This window comes from Notolepis coatsorum (genome assembly GCF_963971535.1).
Source record: "Notolepis coatsorum genome assembly, contig: SCAFFOLD_1354, whole genome shotgun sequence".
Classification (NCBI taxonomy): domain Eukaryota; kingdom Metazoa; phylum Chordata; class Actinopteri; order Aulopiformes; family Paralepididae; genus Notolepis; species Notolepis coatsorum.
Genome location: NW_028169168.1, coordinates 1,275 through 23,373, shown reverse-complemented (window position 1 = coordinate 23,373; position 22,099 = coordinate 1,275). Strand labels below are relative to the sequence as shown.

General features: G+C 43.4%; 1 protein-coding gene across 1 annotated transcript in view; it reads left to right on the top strand.

The window, feature by feature from the left end:
* Positions 1–18,498, top strand: part of LOC311248772 (heart- and neural crest derivatives-expressed protein 2-like) — a gene marked incomplete at its 5' end in the record, with an annotated part of 20,098 nt that extends 1,600 nt beyond the window's left edge. The window contains 2 exon segments of the mRNA XM_084339603.1: positions 18,252–18,280; positions 18,282–18,498. Of these exon segments, the coding sequence (XP_084195729.1) occupies positions 18,252–18,280; positions 18,282–18,354 (102 nt within the window). The 3' untranslated portion in view covers positions 18,355–18,498.
* Between the last annotated feature and the right edge of the window lie 3,601 nt (positions 18,499–22,099).

Below are 22,099 nucleotides of genomic sequence, written 5' to 3'. Positions count from 1 at the left end.
ATACTAACCACGGTACGCGTGCGCATGTCGCAGACTGAAGACAGAAACACGTTGTCACGTCATCATCGGCACGGTGTGACCGAGGAAGATCTGACCTGCATCATGCGGGGGTCATTATTAGGCTCATTGGATGCATCATCACCGCCCAGTACTTGCAGCTCCTAGACTGAGCACTTATACACAATAAGTGGCGAAGTAGAATTAGTCAGTATTGGTGAATCCTATAATCACAGCCAGTCGTCTTGACTGCAGTCTGTCAGACGGCCGGAGGGCTGAGGGCTGAGACCCAACGACACGTTCAAACCGCGGGGCTGGCATGCCCACTGTTTTTAATCTGTCAGAGGTGTTTTTTTACATCGTTGTTTATCCCTCTCGTAGCCGCTGCGTGTTGTCTGTTGTCCTGGTCGTGGCTCTGTGTCTGTCGCTGGCTGTGTGTTTGTTCCTGGTCTTAGACACACAGACAGAACCCAACATGGCCGTATAGAGTTGTGCTGCAGGATTAAGCGTCATTACGCACTTAGACTGTAGCCTGCAGCCAAGAGCTGGGGTTTTGGGCATGGCTACCCCCCCCCCCCCCCCCCACCCATCTCCACCCAGTATGTTATATTTATTAATCAAGGCCCGGAATAAAAACGGTTATTTTAGCCTATAATATTCATATTTGACGATGAGGCGACGGTGAGCCCATAAACCAACACTTATACATGAGAATAGAGAGAATATAGGTTTGGCGGAGACTTTTAGACCAGAGTGCAAATGTGACAGTAAAGTATATTAATAAGAAATATAAATGAGTACTACTGAGTATAGTGCTAATAAGATGTATGTATAAAGTTGTAGTATTATTATTATTATGTACAGTGATACAGATATAAAGACAAGTCATACTGGCCAGCAGCCTAACGAGTTATTAGATATGTAAAAAGAATTATATGCTGGTATGAGACAGATGTGGATATATACGGTATACAGCATTATTGTACATGCTATCACATGAGTTATGGGTTATTATGCATGGATTATATGCAGGTATATATCCATATCTGTCTGAATATACCTGCATATAATCCTGCTATATACCTTCTACACCCGTATATATATTTAACATATATATAAATATATAATGTATAAATTAATGTAATTATATATATATGGTCTATAGCGATCAGAATGAAAACGCGGGGTCACACGCGGGAAAACATGGAATTGAATTGACTGCCGTGACCGAGTCAACAAGTAAACAATAACAATAACAATAACCATAACCGGACATGGTCACCGAGTCAACAAGTAAACAATAACAATAACAGCACACATCCTGAATGCCTCCTGAGTGAGACCATTAATCTATAGTCATTCATTATAAACTATCATTATAAACTGTCTATAGGCACGTCACGTGCACAATGCATTCAACACGTCACCAACGTGAGGCTCCGCTAAAGTCACGTGTTTATTTAAATGAGCCGTTAGCTGATGACGCGGTCAGCTCACCTTCCCGCGCTCGTCTCTGTAACATAAACCACATTATTACACCATAAACAATTGTATTTTAATATACAATAAATCAATTCATATAAAAATGCAAATACATTGTTGTAAAAAAAAAAAAAATTACATTGATATATAATATTCAAAGCCAGTCGACACTGAAAATACATTTAGGTTAGAATACTATAGCCTAATTAAAAATCAAGAATGATAATTATACAATATGAAGCGGAAAACGAATATTGACAACCAGCACAATTAGCCTGTCATCCGCAGGCCAATAGATATAGCTGCACATTATTATTTATTTTAAATTTATTTTTATTAGGCGGATATTAAAGAGTATAAATGATGCCAGTTTGTTATGACTGTCTGTCCTTGGAGATGAACCACAATATGACAGTTATTACCGGGAGAGCCGGTGTCACGTGTGTTATTATTGCAGTTCAACTATTTGGTCGAATAATTTTTGTTGGCATCTTTGAGTTTTAATGGCGTTGAGCTGAAAACAATGAAAAACCAGGAAACCTGCACGAGAGGCTGCGTGAGAGCAACGTTTCTGCTTAATAATAATAAGCTATTCATTAATAAAACGGTTTCGTCGTTATTGTTTTCCCGGGACAGTTATACGTTATATGAGGGTATATGTCATTGTGACGTGATTTCATAATTATCATACCTTATTTTTATTGTATTGTTCCAGGTCATAATAAGCTACTTAACACCAAAATCACCACAGCAGAATGTATTATCATGAATAACCAACACAGGCTATTCTATATATCGTGGATAACCAACATGTATGTATCTATGTATTCTATAAACCATGAATAATATATTAGGCAGGTTTCATGACACACACCGACAAACATCTTAAGCAGCAGAACTTAATACGGGCACTTTGTGCAGTAAGTGTGCGTGTGTGTGTGCGTGTGCGTGTGTGTGTGTGTGTGTGTGTGTGTGTAAGTGTGTGTGTGTGTGTGTGTGTGTGTGTGTGTGTGTGTGTGTGTGTGTGTGTGTGTGTGTGTGTGTGTGTGTGTGTGTGTGTGTGTGTGTGTGTGTGTGTGTGTGTGTGTGTGTGTGTGTGTGTGTGTGTGTGTGTGTGTGTGTAAGTGTGCGTCGTGCCAACAGTATCATGTTATGACAACGCGTTTGATCCCGTGACTCATCACCGTTATTAGGATGGTGTTGGTCCCGTCGTTTGAGAGGAGACGCGGGCTCTATATATTATGATAGGCTATAGATATATTATAAAACGGCATAACTTTTATTTAGTCTTATTGTATTCCATTTCAGCCTGGACCAACATGTCTACTATACTATCTGTTAATTAACCCTTTCACTGCCGCGGCACTACACTAACGGTTAACCCTTTCACCGCGACAACTCACAGAAGGTTAACCCTTTCACCGTGACAACTCACAGAAGGTTAACCCTTTCACCGTGACTGACAACACACAGAAGGTTAACCCTTTCACCGTGACAACTCACAGAAGGTTAACCCTTTCACCGTGACTGACAACACACAGAAGGTTAACCCTTTCACCGCGACAATTCACAGAAGGTTAACCCTTTCACTGGAACAACACACAGAAGGTTAACCCTTTCACTGTGATGACAACACACATGAGAAGGTTAACCCTTTCACTGTGACAACACACATGAGAAGGTTAACCCTTTCACTGTGACAACACACAGGAGAAGGTTAACCCTTTCACTGTGACAACACACAGAAGGTTAACCCTTTCACTGCCACACGACAGCAGGTTAACCCTTTACACGACGGCACAGAACGGGAGTGGTTCTTGTATAGTAAATAGATGAATAGCATAAGGATATATAGTATAGATTGTATAGTATATTGTACCAGTGCCTCGTCCTAACATTGTATTGCACTATGGACCTTAGCATGTCTTTTACCATGCATTTTGTAAACTGTATGTACATTATACCTGTTATGTCTTATTCTTATTACTTGTATTATTGCACAGTCGCTGCGGGCATGACCACCCGCATAATGCTTGTATGTGTCGACAAATAAAACTCTTGACTTGACTACCGATGGTTACCCGTCGGTATAGTGTGATAGTAAAGGGTTGACCTTCTGTAGTGTGGCAGTGAAAGGGTTAACCTTCTGTAGTGTGGCAGTGAACGGGTTAACCTTCTGTAGTGCGGCAGTGAAAGGGTTAACCTTCTGTAGTGCGGCAGTGAACGGGTTAATGGTCTTTCAACTCTATAGTTGACGTGCGCTTGATTTATTCCGCCCAGACACTTAAACAAGAAAACCATTTAGGACTATAAATATTATATATATAGGTGAACCAAGATCATATATAAAGTGTATAGACTTTTCTAAATGTATATGTTGGTGATGTTTTCCTGTGGAAGCAAGGACTGGTCCGAACCAGTTTATTTATTCATTTGTATTTTGTATTTATCTCTTAATTACAAACTGGTAGAATAAGCAGAGCAGCAGCAGGACACGTGACTTTCAGAAATATGTTTTATTTTAAAAAGCTTGTTTGTGATGATGAACCTATATCCCTGTCCCGCATAACCACGCCCAACTAAAAATAGAGATTACAAGGTGTATTATATATATATATATATATTTTTTTTTTATTATTATTATGGATGTCTGAAGATATAATATTATTTGTCTTTAATACACGACACGTAATTCCGTCCAACCGCCCTGCATATAATAATCCTGCTATACTTATCCTTCCTTATATATATTTACCATATATATAAATATAAACATAAATGCGTGAGTGTATACATTAATGTAAATAGATATATAGCAGCGATCAGAATGAACACGCGAGGTCACGCGGGTATAAAGCGAAGGGCGGCTTGACCCGCAGTGACCCCGACCCTGCAGGCCACCGTACCGCCGCCGCTGCTGCGGGTCAAGGCGCCCTTCGCTTTATGACTGAGCCCCAACAAAATTAATAACAATAAAAAAAAAACATCCCATAATGAGTTAACACGGTTCCTCCGAAAGACGGGACTCGGGGACACTGAGGCGTGCGATGACGTGCGAACAAGGTTGCGTTTAATTAACAGCCTATATATATATATTTCGTCAAGTCAAGCTCACGTTTATTTTTTACGACGCTGTTTCATAATAAAGCGTCACATTACTTTTAATATGAGCCGTTTAATAGGTCGTTTGGGCCTATATTTGTAAATAAACATAACGTGCATATTTAATAAAGGCGTGTTACTTTTAATATTTTATAAAGTAAGTAGCCTATTTGTATGTGCTGTGTGTGTGTTTGGGGGTCCAGAACACCTTTAACGCACCATATTTGTATATATTACTAAAATATTTGCACTACATCTCATTTTTGCATAAAGAAAAAACATTTAAATAAAAAAAGCTGCATTCTGCATTCTTCATTGTTTGCGTTGTGTACTCTAGGTTGTACTTTAGTTTGTATATTATATATTTTGTTTAGTGTTTGGTCTTTTTGCTGCACATTCTCAGGGGGCTCGTTGGTTGTGTACTTTATAATATGTGTGACAAATCAAACCAAACGTGCGCGCGCGGCAGGGGACTATATTCTAACGGTTAATATCACGAGGCAGACTAATATTTTAGGCTTCAACATTTGCAGGATAATTATCATATTCACTGCACGGTATATGGATTTATAGCCGTGGCTCTAATGGTGCGCAGTGATATTTTAGTGTGAGTGTCGCGGGGGGGGGGGGGGGGGGGGGGGGTTGTTCGAGGCTAATGGCTTCATAGAGATGTTGGTCATTATTAGCCTATACAGTAAGATATAGCCGACATAGCTTTTTATAGATTACATTATAAATGTTCTCTATAGCCTATAATGCATTCAAATGTCTCTCTGTCTCGCTCTGTCTCTCTCTCTCTCTCTCTCTCTCTCTCTCTCGTCTCTCTCGCTCTCTGTCTCTCTCTCTCTGTCTCCCTCTCTCTCTCTCTCTCTCTCTCTATCTGTCTCTCTGTCTCTCTCTGTCTCCCTCTCTCTCTCTGTCTCTCTCTCTCTCTCTCTCTCTCTCTCTCTCTCTCTCTCTCTCTCTCTCTCTCTCTCTCTCTCTCTCTCTATGTTGTTTGAATTATAATTCTGTAATTCGTATAGGAATTATTATGTTTTATTTACGATGATCTGTTTATATATATATTTATTATAAATATATATATATGTGTGTTTCGCGGCCGTTCCCACGTGAGTTTTATTTAAAGGCTATATAACACAATAACCCTTGTTTTGGCTCCTGAAAGGGTTGTGAAAAAAACGCTGTAGAGTTAAAGAATCCCATCTTTAAATATGAGGATATTTTATAGACCTCTGTTGTTATTAATATGATGATCTTTTAGACCTCCGTTGTTATTAATATGATGATCTTTTAGACCTCTGTTGTTATTAATATGATGATCTTTTAGACCTCTGTTGTTATTAATATGATGATCTTTTAGACCTCTGTTGTTATTAATATGATGATCTTTTAGACCTCTGTTGTTATTAATATGATGATCTTTTAGACCTCTGTTGTTATTAATATGATGATCTTTTAGACCTCTGTTGTTATTAATATGATGATCTTTTAGACCTCTGTTGTTATTAATATGATGATCTTTTAGACCTCTGTTGTTATTAATATGATGATCTTTTAGACCTCTGTTTTCACACAAATCCACTCAACGCGTTCCTTAACCTCCGAGATGACGGACAGTCTCTGGTGTAGCGTGCACGTGCACGAGCCTGCGTGCACGAGCCCGCGACCACAATCACTGTCGTCGGTTCGACTCCCGGTCAGGCGGGTGATTTGTTTTAGATTTTCTCCGAAAATATATGACTTAGTTATGACTATATAACATAATGTACATTATATTATGTACCTTTTTTCTGACGAGAAGTGTGTTGCAGCCAGATACATATTAATTATTATAATGTGAATACACGTCTGTTGAGCTACAGCAGGTTGTGTTGCACTTTAGTTGTGTGTCCCGTTGATGACGTGACTATCAGCGCGTCACGGTTGTCATGGTGATCAAACCTGTTCCTCGACAAAGATGTCACATTTCCGGTTGAAGATCTTTTCATATTTTCCAATAATTAACCGTCTTCAATCGTTAACCGTCTTCCCTGGAAATGTATGATTTAGATTATTTGTAAAAAAAATAAATAAAAAAAAAATTACAATAATAATAATAATAATAATAATAATAATAATAATATGTTGAAAGAGTATATACCTTCCTGCTGACTTGTTGTACAGAACGTGTAAGTCGCTTTGGATAAAAGCGTTCAGCTAAATGACAAATTTTTTAACATTTTAATAATAATAATAATAATAATAATTAATAATAATAATAATAATAATAATAATAATAATAATAATAATAATAATAATAATAATAATAATAATAATAATAATAATAATAATAATAATAATAATAATAATAATAAATAATAATAATACAAACAGGGCAGTAGATTAGATAGGCAGTAACCATATAGCTCTAAAAAAGGACAGCTAATTTGTTATTTAAAGATAGCCTAATCCTTGATATGACATTACAAAGTGTAATAATACCTCTGAAGGACATGTTTAATCTGAGTACAATATAACATGTCAGACTGGCTGCCATGTCCACACCAACACATGTTCCACAACATGGGACCTTCAACACATGTTCCACAACATGGGACCTTCAACACCACATGTTCCACACAACATGGGACCCTCAACTCAGTGAATGTCGGACACAAAACGATATGATTGTCCAGCGAATGGAATCCGGTCCTATGACCGCTGTTGTGGTTATTATTGTTATGTTTGTGTTAGGCTAAGCGTAAACCTCGTTCTATCTCCGTGAGATAAAGCCCGGTAAAGAACTACGGCCAAAAGTGTGTGTGGTGTAGAATTTCCGGTGTATATGCACTTCCCCTTGAAGCTGCCTCCGAACGGACCAAACTTTTCCCGAATCCTGTCGGCAAACGAGCTATAGAACGTCCCGGTCGTGTAGTGAATTCATCAGGCGAAGCCGCTGCGGTGGCTTAAACGAGGAACTATTGTGCACTTCACACGTTTCTATAATTGTTTTGTCAAAACCGGAACGCCTGTATAGCCGCCGGTACTTCCCTTTTTTTTTTATCCACTTTTTCTCCCATTTTCTATATTTTCTCCCATCCCAATTTCGTATCATCCAATTCAACCCTCCCCTGTCACGAACGCTGTTTCTTGCCTCCCACAAGCCGGCTGCAATGTGGACTAAGTCATACATAGCACAAGTCCCCTCCGATACTTGAGGTAACAGCAGTCACATCTTTTCACCTGCGCAGCTCGATCTCTCAGTGGCGAGGAGTAACGCGTGGGAGGCTCACGCTGCCCCCGACACTTCCTGATTCTACTGCGCAGGCGCACCAACCGACCTGTAGGAGTCGCTGTCCACAACGCCCGATCCCCACCCATCAGTTTCCCACCCACTAATACGGCCAATGTGTATTAGTAAGGACGACCAGCATAACTGAAAGCAAATGTGGAGCGCTGGGCTCGAACAGGCAAGCCCAGCGTCTCCAGATTTCGTGGCGAGCGCCTTGCCCACTACGCCACGTAGCCGCCCTTATAGCCGGTGTAAAGGCCATATGAGTGTTTTGTTTATTAATATTATTATTATTGTGCTTAGGATAGTGTCTTATTTATGTTTGAACACTAGAGGGCTCTCCGCCTCCATTATAGCCACTACAGCCGGCTGTACTTCCGTTTAGACACTTTAGGAGGCGTGTCTTGTCCAGGCTAAGCGTCCCTCGTTGAGCGCTACTGGTCCAGTACCCGTTTGTAAACCTGGCCATTCGCTGCGTCATGTTCCCAACCCGCGGGCAATTTACCCGTAGCATCACGTTGAAAACGTACCGGTCCGGAGCGCGTCTAGTTTTTACCCAAACGGTGCATGCTTCCGCGTTCGCGTTTAGCGCTCTGATTGGCCACTGCTGTTTCTGGTCGCACCAATCGTGTGACGGCAAGTTCTTCGCCGGTTAAGCTTAGGCGACTCTTTCGAAGTTGGTTAAGGTTGAATGAATGAATGAATGAAAACTTTATTAACAGATTGCAGAATGGGTACAGTACAGTACAGCTCAATACATACAATTGTTAAGGGGATGCAGACCAGAGAAAGACTTTTGTCTTGTTTACATCAGGGTCCCCCATTTTCAATTCATCGTAACATATATGACATACATGACATACAGATAGACAGTACTGCTACATCTATACATTTATGACATACCAGATTTGCAATTACAGTACTGTTTGTGATACAAAAAGAGTCCAGAAAGAAAAGAGTATATACATTAGGCGTAGAAACTGTACATTGGATTGGGTAGGTGGGGGTGGGGGGGGACTGTACATTGGAGGTGGTTGGGTGGGTGGGGGGGGGGGGTTGGGTAGGAGGGGTGGGTGGGGGACACTGTACAACTGTACAAACAACACTGTACATTGGATTATTGACAAGACCATACTTGGTAATTTACTGTACATTGGAGGGGGTTGTGTTCGGACATTTACAGGGGCCAGTTTCGAGTTGCAGTCTCCCTTAGGTGTTTTTTGAGAGTGTTTTTGAAAGTGGGTAGTGATTCACATTCCTTTACAGCTTTGGGTAGGGCGTTCCACATTGATGTGGCATAATTGCGAAACGTGTTTAGTCCCTTGTTTGAGCCGAATCTGGGTTTAACATGATTTGTGGAGCTCCCTCTGGTGTTGTGATCGTGGTATTCACTGACCTTTGGGAAGTATTTTGTCATGTACATGGGTACCTTGGTCGTGTAGTGTATCTTGTAGACCAGGCCCATTGCAAGTTGCTGTACTCTGTCGTCTACTCTAAGCCATCCTAGGTTGTCAAAGTGGGCAGGGGTGAGGTGGGTTCTAGGAGTAAGGTCAAGCAGTAGTCTGACCAGTTTGTTTTGAGATGTTTGTAATTTTGTTTTTAGCGCCTTTGAGGTGCTTTGGTACCATGAGGTGCAAGCATAGTCGTAGTACCCTTGAATGAGTGCTCCTGCTAGAGTCTTCAGGGTATTCTTGTTTACCAGTGAGGAGATCCGGTACAAGAATCGTGTTCGTTGGTTGACTTTTTTTATTACATTGGATGCCATTTTGTCACAGGAAAGATTTGCCTCTAGGATGGAACCCAGGTAGATAATATCTTCTTTCCTTGTGACAATATTGTCACCCACTGTAACTGAGAAGCCGTCGGTCTTGCTGAGTTTGTTATTTGAACCGAAGAGAATGGACTCTGTTTTGCCCATGTGTAATGATAGTTTGTTATCAGCGAGCCATATGCAGATTTTGCCTAGTTCTGAGCTGAGGGTTTTTTCAACCTGTAACTTGTTCTTGTCAGAGACCAGCAGGGCTGAGTCGTCCGCAAACAGGAACAAGTTGCAGTCACAAGCTGACGACATGTCATTTGCATAAATTAGGAACAGTAGCGGACCTAGTATGCTTCCTTGTGGAACACCACAGTTTACTGTGAGGGGGGGGGATAGGGTACCGTTTACCTCCACCATCTGCTCTCTCCCCTCCAGGTAGGATTGCATCCAGCTCACTGATAGACTATCAAAACCAATTGCTTTTAGCTTGTCAATCAGAATGGTGTGATTGACAGTGTCGAAGGCCTTTTGTAGGTCCAGCATGACCATGCCGCAGTATTTGCCCGCGTCCACCTCTTGTTTGATGTGGTCGTTTAAATAGAGAAGGCATGTGTCAGTGGAGTGGGATGTTCTGAAGCCAGATTGGAATTCGTAGATTAGATTTTTTTCCGCAAGGTATTTTTCGACCTGTTCGTATACAATTTTTTCCATGACTTTCGAGATGGAGGTAAGGATAGAAACAGGGCGGTAGTTGCCTGGGTCTAATTTACTGCTTTTTTTGTGCAGAGGGGTCACTCTCGCAATTTTGAAGTCCTTGGGGACGTGTCCCTGTTTTATGGAGAGGTTTATTATGTGTGTGATGACTGGGGTGATGGCGGCTGCTGAGTCTCTGAGGAATTTGGAGGGGATGTTGTCATGGCCAGTGGCCTTGTTGGGTTGGAGGGCGCTCAGTTTTTTGAGTACCTCATCTGTTGTTACCATTTCCAGTTTGAAGTCGTCTTTGTGGACCCCTAGGTTCTTGTAGTATGCTACTATGTGTTCTACCCCATAATGCCCTGAGTGGGAGGGTAGTTTGTTTACCAGTGTTGTGGCTATGTTTGTGAAGAAACTATTTAAGTAATTGGCTACATCCAGCTTTTCTGTGATGAGCGTGTTGTCCGTCTTTATGTTTATGTTTGAGAATCTGGTTTTAAGTTTTTTACTGCAGCCTAGTTGGTTATTGAGTAATTTCCAAAGTTCACGCGGTTTGTTTTTGTTTTCCTCGGTTTTGTCATTGATGAATTTTTTCTTTGCTGTTTTGATCATGGAGTTTACATCATTTCTTAGTCTGTTTCTTTCCAGTTTGAGTTCAGTCACGTGGGCTTGGAGTTCACTGCTCGTGCTTATGTTAAGCTTAACGTGGGTTAGAGTTTGTCTTTAGAGCAGGGCGATAGAACGCCAGCCCTGATTCCAAACGTTAACCTTAACCAACTTCGAAAGAGTCGCCTAAGCTTAACCGGTGATAAACGAGGCGTTAGGTAGTTTGCAGGCTGTTAGAGCCGGAAATGGGCGCATCACGCGATTGGGCGCACATGTCACATGACCAGAAACGTCAGTGGCCAATCAGATTCGCAAAACGCATGCACCGCTTGGGTAAAAACGTGCCCGTCCGGAGCGCGTGCCCGTTGGGAACAGGCCGGTCGCATGTCACTCGGAAGCAGTGGTGCGCTGGTGATTTCATACCTGGTTGAGTGGTTGCACTCTGTTTTAACCCTTTCACTGCCACACGACAGTACAGCCACTGTGACAATACAGAAGGTTAGCCCTTTACTATCACACAACCGACGGCGATGCTCCATCATTAGCATCATTAGCTCCGCATTCTGTCGTGTGGCCGTGAAAGGGTTAATGACGCCACGTGCACGTGCGCTCCCGCTAATGCGCATAAATGTCCCCTCGCGTGCGCACAGACTAAAGACGATGCCTAATTGCCTCTAGGAATGGGATGTATAACACATTTCATTCACAAGTTTTGTGTGAATGTATCTTGAGCGCGTATTTGAACACACCTGACGTCCTGAGCTATTGTTATGCAAAGTAGCCAGGCGGGTACTTACTTGGCGAGTTGTCGCGTCAGTCGAGTGCAGCGCATTCCTGTGTGCACATCCGCATGCTTCTGCTCACAGAGCCGGTTGCTCGGCGTGCAACCCCCCGTCCCGTGAGCAACGCACCCCTGCCCGGAAGTGTTGCTTGTAGCGGAGAACGTCGCACTGCTGATTAACCTTGTGATGCTGCTACAGCGCCACCTATTGGCCAAATTCATCATGGTCACTCAGACATCATATTATTATGTCCTATATACACATGTCCACCAAATGTGGTCACAATAGCACACAAAGTGTTCGGGAGGTATTACTTTTCTTCGTGTGTATATATAAGCCCCGCCCACCACATTTGAGCAAACGTTGAGGGCCAGCTGTAGCAGCACATCTGGAAAAGTTACTTTTTCCGTCATGGTCCAGAGATTTGGTGACAATCGCTCCAAGTTTGTAGGAGGAGAAGACAAAAATCCATCCAGATGCAAAGGGGCGTGGCTTACACGGATAGATCTGTCTGGACCAGTATCATCAAGGAAACGCCGACATGTTGTCTCTGAGAGTCACAGTTCAAAGGTCACAGACCAAAAACGTAAAGTTGGTTGTTCATAGCGCCACCGTCTGGCCAAATGGCAACACGGCGCTCCCCTGGTCGCTCAGGCAACGCAACCCTGCCCAAGGCGGGGGGGGGGGGGGGGACAGTTCTCGAGATATGCGAAGTGCGGACGCTCGGGCAATCCTTCCTCCCTGGTGACGTGTTGTTATAGGTGGGTCGTCTCTGTGACCTTGATGAGGTCAATCCTGTTGAGACAGCAGAGCTGGATCCAACCCCCTCCATCTGCCAACTGTCAACGACAGACGCCAGGCCACTGAAAATAGAGCCTGTCAGTTTCACAATAGAACATGATTAAGAGGTAAAGTAATAGAACGCCTTGCCTCAGACATTCGCAGTAACGCTGGAGCGTGTAGCGGATTCAGTGCCTTGCTCAAGGACACGTAGATAGGGATGGACATTGGCTGTCGTGGGGTTCGAACCCACGACCTTCCAATTAGGCCAGTGGTTCCCAAACTGTGGTGCGTGCACCCCTTGTGGTGTGCGAGCGCCCTCTAGGTGGTGCGTGACATGAAAAGGCTAATGGTGGTAAAAAAATAAATTAAAATTAAAATTCTACAATAAAATTTCATAAAAATCTTAGTCAAACCTTTAGTATTATGGATATTAAACATGCTGGCAGAGTACATGCATCCATGTTGTCGTGAACATTTTAATTAAATAAAGAAATTCCCTATCCATAGTCGCCGTGGGAAGAGATAAAATAAAAAATAAAATCTGTGCACGGAGACCAGCAACAATTTTTTCTAACAGAACCCCATTGGGGGGTGCGTCAGCTAGGTCGGGAGGTGACAGGGGGTGCACGGCCAAAACAGTTTGGGAACCGCTGGGCTATGCGATGGTCTCCTAACGTCAAGAGAGCCACGTTAAGTAATCTAAAGCTTTACATATCAAACCTTCTTGCAGCCGATGCTCTTGTCACGGGGCGCCCACGAGTAACAGGCCCATGACCCATCCAGTCAGGACAGACAGCTGAAACCATCACAGTCAGGACAGACAGCTGAAACCATCAGTCAGGACAGACAGCTGAAACCATCACAGTCAGGACAGACAGCTGAAACCATCACAGTCAGGACAGACAGCTGAAACCATCACAGTCAGGACAGACAGCTGAAACCACCACAGTCAGGACAGACAGCTGAAACCATCACAGTCAGGACAGACAGCTGAAACCACCACAGTCAGGACAGACAGCTGAAACCATCACAGTCAGGACAGACAGCTGAAACCACCACAGTCAGGACAGACAGCTGAAACCATCACAGTCAGGACAGACAGCTGAAACCACCACAGTCAGGACAGACAGCTGAAACCATCACAGACAGGACAGACAGCTGAAACCATCACAGTCAGGACAGACAGCTGAAACCACCACAGTCAGGACAGACAGCTGAAACCACCACAGTCAGGACAGACAGCTGAAACCACCACAGTCAGGACAGTCAGCTGAAACCATCACAGACAGGACAGACAGCTGAAACCACCACAGTCAGGACAGACAGATGAAACCACCACAGTCAGGACAGACAGCTGAAACCACCACAGTCAGGACAGACAGCTGAAACCACCACAGTCAGGACAGACAGCTGAAACCACCACAGTCAGGACAGACAGCTGAAACCACCACAGTCAGGACAGACAGCTGAAACCACCACAGTCAGGACAGACAGCTGAAACCACCACAGGACAGACAGCTGAAACCATCACAGCCAGGACAGACAGCTGAAACCATCACAGTCAGGACAGACAGCTGAAACCATCACAGTCAGGACAGACAGCTGAAACCATCACAGTCAGGACAGACAGCTGAAACCATCACAGTCAGGACAGACAGCTGAAACCATCACAGTCAGGACAGACAGCTGAAACCACCACAGTCAGGACAGACAGCTGAAACCACCACAGTCAGGACAGACAGCTGAAACCATCACAGTCAGGACAGACAGCTGAAACCATCAGTCAGGACAGACAGCTGAAACCATCACAGTCAGGACAGACAGCTGAAACCATCACAGTCAGGACAGACAGCTGAAACCATCACAGTCAGGACAGACAGCTGAAACCATCACAGTCAGGACAGATGAAACCACCACAGTCAGGACAGACAGCTGAAACCATCACAGTCAGGACAGATGAAACCATCACAGTCAGGACAGACAGCTGAAACCATCACAGTCAGGACAGACAGCTGAAACCATCAGTCAGGACAGACAGATGAAACCATCACAGTCAGGACAGACAGCTGAAACCATCAGTCAGGACAGCTGAAACCATCACAGTCAGGACAGACAGCTGAAACCATCAGTCAGGACAGACAGCTGAAACCATCACAGTCAGGACAGACAGCTGAAACCATCAGTCAGGACAGGTGAAACCAATTTCTAATTTAATTTAAATAAATATTATGTCGTCGACTAAAAACACACTTCTTCGATCAATATCTGAAATAAATAAATAAATAAATTAATTAATTAATTAATAAATTCATTCATTCATTAATTCATTATTTTAAATTAAAATAAATTAAAATACAAAACTACTAACCTTCGTACTGTCTTTTACTATTATGCACTTTGCTACTAAGGTACTACTACCGTGCCTTTATTACGACACACTATGCTAATAATATCATATTATGTCTGTACTACTATACACTCAAGGCTGTAGCACCGAAGGTCAACACTGTTTGTCGAACAATCTTCCTGACCCTTAGCTGCCAGAGTCGCACCCGTCCTTCCTGCTGACTTGTTGTACAGAACTGTGTCGCTTTGACTGTCAGCTAAATGACTAACTGTAAATGTAAAATGTGTTGGGAGGTTGCGAACAGCCATCACTCTGTTCGTAGTGTCAGGGTCAGGGGTCAGGGGTCAGGTGTGAGAACCGCTGGCTGCTTGGGACCAACAGGCCTTTAACACTTTCTGTGCCGTGCTGTTTTTGGGGGCGACGGCTATGCGAGGCCACGCATTAAACTAATGGAGTCTGTCACCTTGTTTGTAGAGCTATAACTATATTCTATATTATAGCTATGGATGCAATAGGCCTACTATGGTCATTTGACACTGAGTTTGACACTAACCGCTTGTCTTGTCCGGAGAAAAATAGCCGAGCCGGACCCATAATAATCGACGCACAGCCCAAGACACAATGTTTCAAAGGGTGCTCGATACCGCCGCCTGGTAGGATGCGGCCGGTACTGCACCTTCGGAGTCCCAGTGTGGCTTTTACAGGCAACATACAGCTGCCTGACATTGAATAGGGTATTCAAATCGAGAGAAAAAAAAGGAAAAACGACCCAGAAACGAGAATCTTCGTTTTTATGGCACTGAAAGTGTTAACCCTTTCACTGCCACGCTACAGAAGGTTAACCCTTTCACTGCCACACTACATACGGTTAACCGTCTAGTGTGGCAGTGAAAGGGTTAACCTTCTGTGGTGTGGTTGTGAAAGGGTTCACTGTATGTAGAACAGCATGCATTGTGCTCAGAAGGACTCTTCAACATCATCATCATCATCATCATCATCATCGCTAATAGGGCCAGGGGTCCTTTAACCCTTTCACTGCCACACGACAGCCGGTTAACCCTTTCACTGACAATACAGAAGGTTAGCCCTTTTACTATCACACAACCGACGGCAATGCTCCATCATTAGCATCATTAGCTCCCCTCTGTGCGTTCAGTAGAAAGCTATCCTGCAAGTTAGCCTAGCTTAGCACAAACAAAATGGAAGTGGATACGGACCAGCTAGCCTAGCTGTTGGGCAGAAACACCTTAGCTAGGCTAGCTGGTTCCTATCCGTTTCCATTATTTTGTGCTAAGCTAGGCTACGCCAACTGTGGAGTGTTCCCAGACCAACCCGCTGTGCTCCGGGTACAACTGTGTTCTAGGGCGGCACGATTAATCAGAGGAAAATCGTGATCTCGATTCATAGACCTATGCAATCTCATTTCTAAATGATGACGATTTCTTTTTATTACAATATATATATATTTTTTTACTTAAAGGGGAACTCCAACATTTTGTGAAATTAGCTTATTTAACATCTTCCCTGGAGTTAGACAAGAAGATACATACCTTTTTTGTCTCTGTGCGTGCATTTTAGCTTTGGGAATAGACGCTCCGTTAGCATAGCTTAGCTTCATCACTGGAAGTGAGGCAGGGCTGTAGCCTTACAGTGCCTTACAGTGTATTGCAAGGTCTGACATTGACCAAACTTGATATGCATGACCTTGGTGGGCTCTAGGTCAACTCCTGAAAAGGGGGTCAATGTCAGACCTTGCAATCAAAAGTTAGGGGGCACACTGAAATTATGGCAAGGGTTATTAGCCCCCTAACTTTTGATTGCAAAGTCTGACATTGACCCCCTTTTCAGGAGTTGACCTAGAGCCCACCAAGGTCATGCATATCAAGTTTGGTCAATGTCAGACCTTGCAATACACTGTAAGGCACTGTAAGGCTACTGTCCTGCCTCACTTCCAGTGATGAAGCTAAGCTATGCTAACGGAGCATCTATTCCCAAAGCTAAAATGCACACACAGAGACAAAAAAGGTATGCATCTTCTTGTCTAACTCCAGGGAAGATGTTAAATAAGCTAATTTCCCAAAATAGTGGAGTTTTCCTTTAACTTTGACGATTCTGACTTGAGTTATTTTGTATGTTACAAGAGACTTTTAAGTTTAAGTCAAGCACTTTCATATATGTTATGTTTAAGTTTAAGTCAAGCACTTTGATGTTATGTCGTCTGTGCAATGAATGATTTTATTGAAAAAAATAAGAATCGCGTGAGAGAATCGTGATCTCAATTCTTAGAGAGAAAAATCGTGATGCACATTTTAGCAAGAATCGTGCGGCGGCCCTATAGTTCTGTGTTCTTAACCCGCCTCTACTCCGGGTACATCTGTGTTCTTAACCCGCTCTACTCCGAGTACATCTGTGTTCTTAACCCGCGGTGCTCCGGGTACATCTGTGTCTCCTCTCTCTCTCTCTCTCTCTCTCTCTCTCTCTCTCTCTCTCTCTCTCTCTCTCTCTCTCCTCTCTCTCTCTCTCTCTCTCTCTCTCTCTCTCCTCTCTCTCTCTACTCTCTCTCTCTCTCTCTCTCTCTCTCTCTCTCTCTCTCTCCTCTCTCTCTCTCTCTCTCTCTCTCTCTCTCTCTCTCTCTCTCTCTCTCTCTGTGTCCTCCAGGGTGTCTGTGTCGACTCCCCCATTACTTCACTAGTTCAACTTCAAGTTCAAGTTTGTTTATTAGTTGTCATAGTAAAATATAGAATACTTTTTCATGAAATGCTGTTTTTTCTCTATGGGCCTCCTGGGTGTTGTGCTACTGTAGATAAAAATAGATAAAAAAAAGTATAAAGTAGGAAAAAGTCAAAAGTACGTAAACAAAAAGTGTTCAGTCAATATGACTTCAGTCATTACTGTCTATAGCTTTGTTTATTAGCGTTGTGACTTTGGTCAACTGTCCCGCATGAAGAACAGCATGGCTGGTGCAGAGGAAGGACTATAGAATAGAATAGAATAGAATAGAATAGAATAGAATAGAATAGAATAGAATAGAACAGAACAGAATAGATCAGAATAGAATAGATCAGAATAGAAGTACTTTATTGATCCCAAGGCAATGCAGCGCTACAGATCGCTCACAGTAAACATTTAGGTATAGTCGAAAATCACTAATAAGAATAAAATAAGAATACAAATTCAACACAGTCAGGGATATACATTCTGAGATATGTGTATACGTTCCAAAAATATACAGCCAAAAATATACAGTCAAATGTACAGTATTGAGTGTAAAAATTGTAAAGTGATGTGATGCTGTGACAATAAAAAGGGATCTGGATCTGAATGTGGATCTGAATGTGGATCTTCGCTCAGAGCCCACAGTCTAACAACAGGCCTGCCTGTATGTAACCATAAATAAATAAAGTGTGTTCTCTCCTCGTCCACCAGGGGGACGTCCTGAAGACAACGTCCTCGTCAGGGCGGCGACAAGAAGACCAAAGGACGGACGGGATGGCCCCAACATGTGTGGGCCCTGGAGCTCAAACAATGACAACTCTCTCTCTCTCTCTCCCCTCTCTCTCTTTTCTCTCCCTCTTTTCTCTCCCTCTTTCTCTCCCTTTCTTGCCAAGACAATCAGAAACACGTGGATAAACTTTGGGACAGAAAAATTAGGAAAAAACGACAAACAGTCCTCTTGTATCTCTCCTCTCTCTCTCTCTCTCTCTCTACTTGTCATCCCCCCCTCTCGTCTCTCTCTCTCTCTCTCTCTCTCTCTCTCGCTCTCTCTCTCTCTCTCTCTACTTGTCATCCTTCATCCCTCTCTCTCTCTCTCTCTCTCCTCACTCTCTCTCTCTCTCTCTCTCTCTCCTCTCTCTCTCTCTCTCTCTCTCCTCTCTCTCTCTCTCTCTCTCTCTCTCCTCACTCTCTCTCTCTCTCTCCATCGTCTCTCAGACTGTTATCCATGTGGTTCCGGCTCCTTATTTAAAGGGATATATTTATGTGCGATGAGGCCTGGAGGACGACGGAGGAAAACACACGCTGAAAGAAAGAAACAAAGAAAGAAACAAAAAGACATTCCATTTGCTAGAGAGGAGGAGAGGAGGAGAGGAGGAGAGGAGGAGGAGAGGAGGAGAGGAGGAGAGAGGAGGAGAGGAGGAGGAGAGGAGGGAGATGTCTCCTGGTAAGATGTTGTTGTTTCTGACGATTCTGATGTTCTTGATGTTGTTTTTGTGGCCGATACGTTGGCTATTTATAGGACTATTGGTGTACGTGAAGTTTTAATTTCTCTTTTCGTTTCTCTCTCTGTCTCTCTCTCTCTCTCTGTCTCTCTCTCTCTCTCTCTCTCTCTCTCTCTCTCTCTCTGGGTTGTAAATATAAGTGATGTCATAGTGATTGATGTGTCATTATTAATTATAGAGTATCTGATGACGTGGTTGTCTCCTATATATGGTTGCGGTCGTTGCAGTATTTTGGTGGATCTTCTTATTTTTATTTTTTTCCCCCCGCTGTTCTATCCACTAGAAACGAGGGCGCACTCCACGGTGGGAATCGGAAAAATAAACAAATATTTGGGATGTAAACACAATGTCATTAATTCAATAAAACCACTGTGTTTTTAAACCGAATGGCCGTCGTGTCGTTGCATAAATGAGGCAGAAGACTCGAGTGTCTCTGGGGAGATGGGTCCGTTGAGAGGGGGACCAGGAGGAGGAAAGCAGTGGCCGATTCCTATTAGCAGTATTAGTGTGACGTTGTCTACTTAAAGCCCAACCTTGATCAATTATGGGTAGTTTACATCATTGGTATATAATTTCATTATTTATTTTTTTCCATTTGACACCGGAAATGCCACTCTGAAAGAGTTAAAAAGGTCCACGCACGAATAACATGCACGCGCGAATCAAAAAAGCTTATCAAACGCCGACGTCACAACAGGTCAACAGGACAACAGGTGCATATTAATGAGCCGAATCTAAAAGCTTATCAGACGCTAGCACCTAGCACGGCCGTGACGTCACTTCAGGAAACGTATGCCTTATGTCCGTCCGGGTCATAGTACTAGATCAATGGTGGCTCACTCGGTGCATCACAGTTAGCCTATATCTCCGCCGTCCCTGCTACACGCAGTCGGACCACTACACACACTGACGTTAGCCTATAGCCCGCCGTCCTGCGGGTGGTTCTCTCCTCTTTGTGTGCCCCCGTCCCCCGCGGAGGAGCTTGTGGACTCGACGGCGGCGGCGGCCGCGGGGCGCCGGAGCCCGCAGCGCTAGTTAGCTCATAGCTATCGTGTAACACTAGCCTTTGCGGGCTCGGGCGCCCTGCGGCTGCCTCCGCCGTCGCGTCCATGGGCCCCCCGGCAGGGCAACCGTGGGGACGGGGTGTACAGAGAGGAGAGAACCATTTTGGGTCGGCCGTTCATGCCGGCCAGCGAGCCGGATGTCGGGATATGTTGTTAGCACAATAGCTACCAAGCTAAGCTATGTTATCTACTAATGTTATAAACACACTATGTGTACAACGACACAATGATTTACATTATTACAAATATGGTAACGTGGTTGTGGCTTTTACAAATAATGGTTAGCTTTAGAGATGGATGGATGGCTATAATAGTGAGGTGAAACAGATACATTTCCATTCGGCTAGTAGTAGCAAGCATATATCTATGGTAGCAAGGCTCTCTGCCTGCCACTAGCTGTGTGACTCTCAGCGCCCCCTGGTGAGCCCCCTGTTGTCCTGCACCTGTTGTGACGATCATTTCGATTACACACGCACGTTATGAAACCATTGATTAAAATATGCACATGCGTGGTGATTGTGTTGGGCAGACAAAATGTTTGATAAAAACACTAAAACTGGGTCAATTTCAATACTTTTTGGTTCCCTTCTTCATGAAAGCCACTGTTGGCCTAGTCCACATTGTTTATTGAACAAAAATACAACGTGGAGGTTGACCTTTAATCTGTTTATAAGCAGGCCAGTAAAATATAAGACTACAGGGCAAACATAATTCATCGTTTTGGGTGGACAGAAAATAATACGTCCAACTCTCTACCTGTTATAGCCACACGCCAGGAACGCATGTGCAAGAGTTCGTTTGGACAGTGTGCCTTCTCCGTTAACGGGGCAAACTTATGGAACTCTCTGCCCACTGGCTTCAAACTGGAGTCCGATGCCAACGTCTTCAACAGAGGACTCAAGGTGTGGCTGAAATCAAAGCAGCAGTGCTCACACGTGTAGACGCGGACTGGTCTTGTTCTTTTGATCATGGACTCTTGCTCTGGTAACTATTTGTTCTGATTGTGATTTTAATTCTGTATTTTACTGTTAATTTGATTATATCTTTTAGAAAAGCCTCAATGGACTAGTGTTGAAAACTAGCACTTGTGCTATAAACACACAAAACAACACATCTGGTCTGTCCACTGTGGCTGGTCCAATGTGGCTGTGGTGGTGTCCATTTTAAATAAACGTTTTCATTCATTCATTCCTACCTATAGCCACATGCCAGGCACGCGTGCCAAACTCTCCTACTGTACCTATACCTGGGGCGACAGTGGCTCAGGAGGTATTAGCAGTCGTCTGGTAATCCGCAGGTTCCCGGTTCGATTCCCCGCTCCTCCCGGGCAGTGTGTCGACTCGAAGTGTCCTTGAGCAAGACACTTAACCCCTAATTGCTCCCGATGTGCAGGTTGGCACCTTGCACGGTTGCCTCCGCCGTCGGTGTGTGAATGTGTGAGTGAACGGGTAAGAATGTGAGGAACAAATTGTAAAGCGCTTTGGATAGTTTCAAGTTTCTTTATTAGTTGTCATACAGAAGTACAGAATACTTTTATATAAAATGCTTCTTTCTGTTTTGCTCCAGAGATTGTGCTAGATAAAAATAGATAACTAGGTAAGCATAATAAGTATGAAATAGAAGTCAAGTATGTAGAATATATACATATATACAATGTACAATGCAGAGTAGAAAGGTAACTGAGTTTCAATACAGTATACAGTACAATGCAGAAATGGGATGAGGTACAACTTAGGGTGAGGTGCAATGAGGTATGAGTTGTAGTGCAAATTCTTTACCAATAAATATAAAGTGTGTTAAGTGTCTAAAGTGGGTAAAGTGGGTGCTACATTGAGTTGTTTATTTAAAGTGAGTGTGTACGTGTGGATGTGTGTGCTGTATAGTGTTATTGTTCGTTGAGCATCCTGATGGCCTGGGGATAGAAGCTCCTTCTGAGTCTCTCTGTGCCGGCCATGAGACTCCGGTATCGCTTGCCTGACCGCAGCAGTTCAAA